Genomic DNA, 8,849 nt, shown 5'->3' on the forward strand with positions numbered 1-8,849 from the left:
GAAGTTACGTATTGCTAACTAATTTTAATTGATTTTTTTAATAACTGTGAATTAGTTAAAGTGGACATTTAAATAGTAGTGAAGGGAGTAGTTTTTTCATTCTCCATGTGTACAAATTTTTTTCTCAATTTAATTCTAAAATATTTTTTAAAAAATCCCTTGACTCCCAAACTCTCAACAGTATTCCAAAGTGGAGTAGTACTTACTAAACAAGCTTAATATAAATTCTCTTAAAATTTTTTAATATGATAAACGGCCTACAACAAAAGTTAAAGATATGCATGGGTGTAGATTACAACTACAAACTCAACAAACACATATGCTGCACATTGTATAATTTTTGGGGTTTGATTTTATGTTTTTTCTCAAATGCACACTTTATACAATTAAAATAGACTAAAAAACTGATGCAGGGTAGGGGCAAAGGGGGTGCTTGAGGTGGCGCCCACCTCAAGCACATATATATATATATATAATTAAAATATTATTAATTATAATTTATATATGGAAAATGCTACTTTTTATTTATTTATTTATTTATTTTTAAATTTTACCCCACACTATTTAAAATAAAGCAAATAAATAATAATGAAATTGTTATATTAAATAAATTTGATGTTGAGTGATAATCATAAATAATATAACTAGTCAAACATGGATCCTCAAATATTTTTATTTTAAATTTTATATTTGAATATATATTTTTTTCAAATTATTAATACATAATTATCAACTTTTATAATATTAATGTGAAAATAGTAATAATAAATAAATAAAATAAAAATAAAATCCTAATAAATACAATTGCTCTATCAAAATCTCTAAAAAAAAAAACCATTATAGTGAGTTTTCTATCTTTGCTCAATCCTTTCTGAATTATATATATATATATATATATATTTTGACAAATTGGCGACAAGCACCTTTTTATTTTTTGCATTGTGCTTGAGAGGTTTCGAATTATATTTTATTTTCATTCTACAAATTTATTATTTTTTTTCCTGTTTGTTTTATATTTAATTTAATTTGTTTAATTTTTATGTGATTATTTGTTGTGTAAAAGTATTTGATATTTGTTGAATGATGTTGGACATTTGTTAAATATTTGTTTGATTATTTTTTATGAAAATTATTGTGAAAAATATTAGATATTTGTTGTAATTAATTGTTATGAAAATTTTAATTATTTATTAGATTATTTGTTGAATAATTATTATATTTAATAATTGAATTAGATTGTGAATTTGTTTAAAGTTATTTTTTAATTACATTATTTGTCAATTTAGTGCTTAATTGAGTTAATCACTAATTATGTAGATATGACAAGATTTTTACACCTAAATCAAAATTTTTAGATAAATATATATTTTATATTTTGAAATACTAATTACTATGATCTCAAATTTAAATTAATAGAATCATTTAATATTAATAATTTTTTTAAATTTAAGTTTAACATCTCTTAATTTTATTTTTGATTCCGCCACTACCAAAGGCCATTGGTAAATATTCTTGATTTGTTCCTTTATCTTTATATATATATATATATATTTATAAATCTAAATAGATTCTCTTGATTTAGTACATTATTTTGTTATTTATAAATATAAATGCATATAAATTTTCCAATATATACAGAGATTCTCAAGATTGGATATATTCCTCCGTTTCTTTTTTACTTGTCATATTTACTTAATTAATATTGATTAAAAAAAGTTGATTAAATTCAATTGGTTATTTATATTTTATAAAAAATTTCATTATTTTCTAAAACTACCTATATTCAAAACTCTACTAAGTAGAATATATAGTTTAATATTTAACTGAACCATTGGAATACTATATTGACAAAAAATAAATTTGAAAAAAAAAAATTTAGTGTTAAATAAAATTTTTAATGTGACAAAACAGCTCCACAAGTAAAAGGATGGAATACTATATTGTATTACACTAAACCATTGGATCTTATTCGTGTTTTGGTGTTTGGCAATTAACAGCTGATCTCGACAAGACATAGTGCTTTGGAAATATCCAGCGAGTGCCCTCGGAACGCTAAAAAAGTCTTAAATTTATCATTGAAAAAACACGAAAATAATCAAACAATATTAATAATATTTAGTTATAAATTAAAAAGAAAAAAAAAAACACTGAAAATGGTGGATCTCCACTCAGCATCTATCGATCGCAGGGTAAACCTTCTTCTTCCCAACTCTCGCATTTACTTCATTGTCTTTGATTTTGGTTTGTTTTTGTTCTTTCTTCTGATCTTGTGATGATTTTGTAGTGGTACCAAGTTTTGTGTTGGAAAAAGCTTGCCTTTTGAGCAGTAAATCTGTGTGATTTTGAGGTTGTTGTTGCTTGAGATGCTGTTAAATGCTTTAAGCTTTGCTTGATGATGCATTGTGTGGTTGATTTCTCTTTGTTGTTGCTGGATGTTTTCTTCATTTTTGTTTAATAATAAGTTTGAAGTGATATGTTTCATGCATTAAACACAAAGAAATCTTGTGTTTTGTTGCTTGATTTGATTTTTTGGGCTTGAGTTCTATTAAGATCTGTGTTTTTTTTCTTTGTGCTTCATTGCTTTAAACTGTGCTGAAGTAGTCCAGTGAGTGGTTTCTTTATTGAATAAATTTTATCTTGGATGATGATCATGGGATGTTTGTTCTTGTGTAGAATTTGAGATAAAATTTGTTCATTTGGCCATAGTTCTGCAGTTGTTGATGATTTTGAGTGCAGCTTGCATTTTTAGGTTGTTGCTTCTGGTTGTTTTAATGGCATAATGCCAAGGAAAAGTTCAAGGAATATCCAAAATCAGCTCAGTAATGATGATTGTGAAACCAATCGATATTTTGTTCGTCAGGTTGGAAAGCATTTGAGACTGCAACCAGGTGATACTCTGTGGACCAAGGTCAATGGTTGTTCATGGTGGCCTGCACAGGTATGTGTATGTTTTTAGCTGTTGGAAGTACTGTTGTTTGTTGTACAATGACGTTGATTCGAGATATCTCCTTGTCTATGTTTGAGAATTGTTAGCGGTTCATTTTCTAATGGTAGAATGGGAAGTTTTTGTTTGTCAGGTTTAGTAATTTGTATAATAATTGTTTTTTGTTTTTGGTTCGTTTCTTGTAAGGTTGTCAATGACAAACGCATAAGTAATAGATTCAAGCGAAAAGCAGAAGGTGAAGTTCTGGTTAGACTTTATGGAACATATGAGTAGTGAGTAATTTTGTTCTTAAGTTCATTATCTCCTTTATTTGGTGCTGTGTATTATGCTGCTGGAGAACTTATGGGCTTCTTTTCATTTCTACAGTGTATCCGTGGATCCTGTGAAGTCCCATTCTGAGTTTGCTAATGTGTGTTCAAATAGAATCTCGCTTCTTCCCAAATTGTCATTTTAAGTACTTGTTTTGCCATAAATGCAGTTTTCTAATTTGGAATTATCACCATTAATTGTGTTTTGTTGTGTTTTGTCTATGTTCATTCTGTGCAGAAACTCAAACAAGAAAATAGCAAAAAACACGAAGTATTTCAGAAAGCCCTTGAGGAGGTAATGGGGTGTTTCTTGTCCACATGCCTGTTTTGTTTGCATAAGGATCAGTGCCCTAATATAATTTTTTCTCTCTTTTTTTTTTGGAATATATCTTCATTAAATGCAGGTTCTTTCTCATGCAAAATCAGGTTGTAATTCAAAGAAAAAAGTTTCTAGATGCTCAGGTTAGCCAGTTAATTATTGGAACATCATCAAAGGAGTAGTTTAAATTGATTGTCTCAACCTTCTTATCTTAATTATGTATACAAGCTAAATTCATAATACTTTTCATGTTAACAATCAGTAGATAAAAAATTGTCCAGGTAATGGTATCCAACAAAAGCTCATAAAATCAAAACATCAGAAATTCATGATTTTACTGATCACTGAGCTTAGAGTTTGCCTCTGTGTGTATGACTGTTAACTTGATTAATCTACTGTTGAGTTGTTCTGTGTATATAAGTGTAGGTGTACAAGGATGAGGAAATTTTGAAAGGACCATAAGTCTTTAGTGGAACTACTTCTGAAAGTGAAGAGAGCTTGTTAAATGGCCTTAGAAATTCTAAATTAATCTAGTTATTTTGTTTAAAACATCTCATGATAAATTTTCCATTTAAATGTCAAAGTTCACTTTTCAGTTTAAAAAGATTGACCGTACTGCAAGTTTCAATAGTGGAAAGGTAGTATGAGTTTGACCTATCTATAATTTTCATCTCTAATTTCCTACTTGTCTTTGGCCCAGATGGTAATGGGGAAATGTTTTATAGACATAGTTGGAAAGTCGCCGTTTATCTGATTAATGATAGCAGGATGAGTTGTTTCTTACAGCATGTGTGTGCAAATTGGTACTCTGTCAAGCGTGGTTTGGAAATGCATGTGCTCTTAACTTCTAATGCAGAAGTGCGGCAAGCTTTTCGCTTACCTGGATTTCATCTTGTTGAAGTCACATAGCTTATTTTCATTTTTCTTGTGTAGAGTACAGTCATATCACATATCACATTTAGGAATATATACTTGTATTCTTGAATCGAGTATCATGTCATTTGATATTTCTACAGAAATTGTAGCATCTGTAAATTCTAAGATCAAAAGGCAGAAAACATCTGGAAATTCTATGGGGAAAAGGCGAGAGCAACATGTGGTAGAGAGAAGTCAGGAAAACCAAAGTCCTGCATCTGTAAGCACATTGTTCGTTAGTCCAATTTAATCTTCTGATTCTCTTATAACAGATTAATGGATGAATGATCAGTCTCAAGTCCTACATCTGCTGCCTTAGTGGCATTGCTTATTTGATGAATCGAGTAATGAGAAGTGTATCTTGAATTCCTATCAACTAATTATCAACTCCTTTTTCAGCCAGAGGCGCAAACAGATAATGTGAAAAAATCAAAATCAGTACGGCAGCGGAGGCGAAAGAGTAAAGCTGAGGCTTTTGGAGATAACAAATCAAGAAAATATGATCTAAGAAAAACTAAGGTAACTGTTAACCTTGAAGTTTGAAGTGTTACATGCATGTACTTTATTTTAGTAAATCAATCTTCTGAGATACTATGAGCCTATTTAGATGTGCTTATGAAAGGAAGTCTTATTGTGCTTGTTTCGTCATCTGGATCATATGCTACAATGAGTTTCTTGGTGTTTGATTACCCACTGCTATCCTCGTTGCTTCAAGTTCGTTTTATGTTATTGTAATTCACATAACCTATTATGACATTCATACATTAAGTTGAATGAGAACTGTGACAGCTAGATGAGATAACATTTGTGCCATTTGAGTTGAACTAGCCATCATGAATGCATGTCATTTTCGACTTGAATGGATAATTTGGGCATCAAAATTGCCATTTGTCTTAGATTTGCTTTTCTCCTTTTTCTCCTTTGTTACTGTTACATAATGTTAAATGCTGTATAATATTTATTTCGTGGCCTACAGGATCGCGAGCAGAAAAATGTTAGCATGGACAAAGATCAGAAAAATATGAAGGTGGTAATCACTCCATTTGCTGATAACTGATAAGCATATTAACAGTTACTTCTGGGAGAACATAGTGCATTATCAAAAGGACTAATGCTGTCCAATTTTCTGCTGTCTGTGATTGTAGGATGTTGTTTGTGTGAAATCTGGTGAAAATGCAACAGCAACAAAAGGTGTGTTTGTGCCTTTTATCAGTTGTATTTTGCTCTGGTTACCATTGACACACAACTTATGGTTCTATTTAATGAAGAGGTTTGCTGGTCTCCCATGTGACTTGAGTTATTAGGGTTCAAGCTTGAGCAAGTGAGATGCTTACTTGATTTTGGCTTGGGTTCAAATTGAGTGGGTTCATCTTTGACTCATATAGCCTTTCAAGCTCAAAGTTTGAATTTGAGTCACTATGATATTTGCTAAGTCAAACATGAACTGCTGCATGCCTGCAAGTGAAGGGCTATGAAACTTTTGCAAGAAAACAATTTAGTGTCCAAGCCAAACTTGAGCAGTAAATGAACTGGCAGCTGAGCAAATTATATAACCTTCAGTACTGGATAAACTTGGGGGGAAAAGGGTAGGGGGAATGTTTTGATGTGTGCATGTGCTAATGCTTGAACTTTGATGTCTTTTATGGAAACTAGTTTGATCCATCTGAATTTGAGATAGGGGAGCTGTAGTTTGATTTCGACATTTATCCCAAGTTGATTCAATGGCCATATTTATGTTATTATTCTTTTTCCCATTTGCAGACTAATTATGTTTTACGACTTGATAAATGCAAGTCTTGTTGAAATATTAGCTTCTGTATGCAGATGGACGCCCCGATGCGTATGGAAAGTTTTGTTTAAGTCTTTTCATGGGTATTAACAGGGATTCATATTCCATACTGAAACATTTAAAAGTTCTAAAGAAGATTGTAAAAGTATTTAATGGGAGCAAATGGGGTACAAATACGGAAAGAAGCTTGAATCTATATTAATAGGAATTCATTACTGAATCAGTTTCCTCAGTGTAACACTCTTAGATGTGTCAGGATTTACTAATTTCTTTGTTATCATGCACAGAACTAACTAATTTTTCTTGCATTATTTGAGATCAGCTTCTTTAAATAATGTCTTTTTCTTTTTGGTGTATTAAAATTACTGAGATGCTTATATCTATTGCAGAAAATACTGCATCCAAAGCATCCAGAGGAAAAAAGCCGGAGAAGATATCTACCAACAATGATGATGCAGATGGTCTTGCCATTGTGAGTTTGCTGATGATCATAGAATTTTACCTCGAATATGGGCAACTTTTCAATACCTCTGATCATTCTGTTTATTCTCAAAACCCAAGGCAATCTTATTCACTGAAGTTTTTCAATGTTTGTTACTGATTGACTGACGGAAACATTCTTTCAGCCTGAAACTCGTTCTCGTGAAGCTGCTGTGAAGGAATCAAGCGCAATTCCAAAAAAAAGAGGCAAAGCTTTACAAGAGAATAAAACAAAGAAAAATGAGGTGAAGAAGAGAAAGGCACGTGACGCATCTGAAGATAACATCATTGAAGCAAATGTTTCCAAAAAGCCAAATTTAGCCCGAAGTTTGAGGGATAAAACTTCTGATGTCAGAACTGCAATCCAAGATGTGGTGAATCAGACAGTAAAAAAGAAATCAAATGCTAAAGCGTGTAATGGTAAGTTGACTAAAAAGGCAAAAAATGAGGTGGTTGATGTCAAAAGCTCAAAGCAAAACATTTCAACTCCACCAAAGGAAACTTTGAGAACAAAGAGCCCGATTTCTGTGAGTATATATATAGTCTTATGGATATTTTAACTGTTGTTTTGCATGTCTTAATATTTCTGTGATCTTTTTGATTGGCATGGCATCAGAAGAAGGTTGCAGAAGCCGAAGAAGAATCGATGAGTATAAAAATGAAAGTAATGCAAAGCCTGGGTCTGATTGCTCCGTCAGGATCTCCCTTCAAAAGAAATCTGGTAACGAAAGGTGGCCGGAGAATATTCTGATTTGCTGAATCAGTAGTATCATTTTTTGTTTTCCACTAGTGTGTGATTTTGCTGGACACTACATTTATGTTTTGAGTGTCCAAAACAGATGTTTATGCAATGCTGAAATGCTGTTTTGTTCAGAAATGAATTTAGTTTCAGTTGATCTCTTCAAACTCAGTGTCGGAGTACTCGTTTGATCTATGAAGGAAAGAACAAAATTCGAAAGAGTAAGAAGGGCCCCGAGAAAGCGATAATTCGACTTATAACAGGTGATCAGCTTAGATTGAACTACGAGGATAAGTTTCATCCAGTCTTGCTTGCGAGGTCATCGGCCAAAATTGGGACCCCAGAATTAGTAAGAGGGGGTTGACCTCTAGCTCAATTGAGGGCAGATGCCACACCCAAACCGGAGACACCTTCACGGTGATAAAAATTATCTTGATAACTTTGATTGACGTCGTTCATGTCCCTGGCCGTAAAGATAACCAAGTCATCTATCTAATGCAAGATATTATCCAAGTTTTTTTTTTTTATTGATTGACAGGTTTTTAATGAATGTGATTTATCTATTTTTTATCATTTGCATTGGAGTGTGATATTCACAATTATATATATTTATATATGAGGGCTACTTAGAGAAGCTAGAGCTTGTCCGATATCACAATTATATATATTTATATATGAGGGCTACTTATTGAAACTAGAGCTTGTCCACCTGGTTTTTTCAATTTGCAATTTCATGGTCATTTTCAAAACTTCAGGATGGGTATATATAAATATTGAATCATTTTTTCTAAATTCAGATGCCATTGATCTTTAGTAGGGTTGTTTTCGAGAGTGATAAAAAGAAAACTTAAAAAATAAAACAATCAGCATTCTATTTATATATATGTCTGTCTGTATATATGTATTGAAACTCTAATCATCATTTTTTTAAAAAATAAATAAATAAATCACCAAAATATTATGAGCAGTATTATTAGAAGTATAGCTGTCATGGGGATCAACACAAGAAAGATACATAAGTGAAATATATAAATCAGAACATAATATATATATATATATATAAGGTACATAAGTCACCTCTAATGGTTAGAGATGATTAAGTAACTCAAAGACGAATAGAAAAAGATGAGGAAAAGCATGAGCGAGCATCTAAAAAATGATCACTCTTAGAGAGTGCTTGGTATGGGATTAATTTAGATTGATGGCCAGGACTGGCAAAATCAGAAAGAAAGCTAAGGACAATATTTTAATAACCGGGCCGGTTGTCGATTCGGTTAAGTAACCGGTTCCGGTCCCACTGATTGAACCGGTTGTGCCGGTCGGTTCAACAGAATTTAATATTTTTCAAATAAATA

The 8,849-nt window shown here is 31.6% G+C and overlaps 1 protein-coding gene across 3 annotated transcripts; it reads left to right on the forward strand.

The window, feature by feature from the left end:
* The first annotated feature begins 2,107 nt into the window (after window positions 1-2,107).
* On the forward strand, window positions 2,108-7,665 carry LOC120257146 (PC4 and SFRS1-interacting protein-like). Of its 3 annotated transcripts, none has more exons than XM_039264737.1 (13): window positions 2,108-2,189; window positions 2,737-2,938; window positions 3,131-3,216; window positions 3,311-3,353; window positions 3,491-3,547; window positions 3,657-3,714; window positions 4,588-4,706; window positions 4,886-5,005; window positions 5,463-5,513; window positions 5,632-5,677; window positions 6,665-6,747; window positions 6,902-7,282; window positions 7,372-7,665. In XM_039264737.1, exons 2-13 carry the CDS (start codon window positions 2,780-2,782, stop codon window positions 7,504-7,506), a joined length of 1,338 nt encoding a protein of 445 aa, XP_039120671.1. In that variant the 5' UTR covers window positions 2,108-2,189; window positions 2,737-2,779; the 3' UTR covers window positions 7,507-7,665. The 3 variants fall into 3 exon arrangements, with proteins under 3 accessions (XP_039120671.1, XP_039120672.1, XP_039120673.1); XM_039264738.1 differs by having other exon boundaries at window positions 7,375-7,665; XM_039264739.1 differs by having other exon boundaries at window positions 2,861-2,938.
* The last annotated feature ends 1,184 nt before the right edge of the window (window positions 7,666-8,849 follow it).

Source organism: Dioscorea cayenensis, unplaced genomic scaffold (genome assembly GCF_009730915.1).
Source record: "Dioscorea cayenensis subsp. rotundata cultivar TDr96_F1 unplaced genomic scaffold, TDr96_F1_v2_PseudoChromosome.rev07_lg8_w22 25.fasta BLBR01001909.1, whole genome shotgun sequence".
Lineage (NCBI taxonomy): Eukaryota > Viridiplantae > Streptophyta > Magnoliopsida > Dioscoreales > Dioscoreaceae > Dioscorea > Dioscorea cayenensis.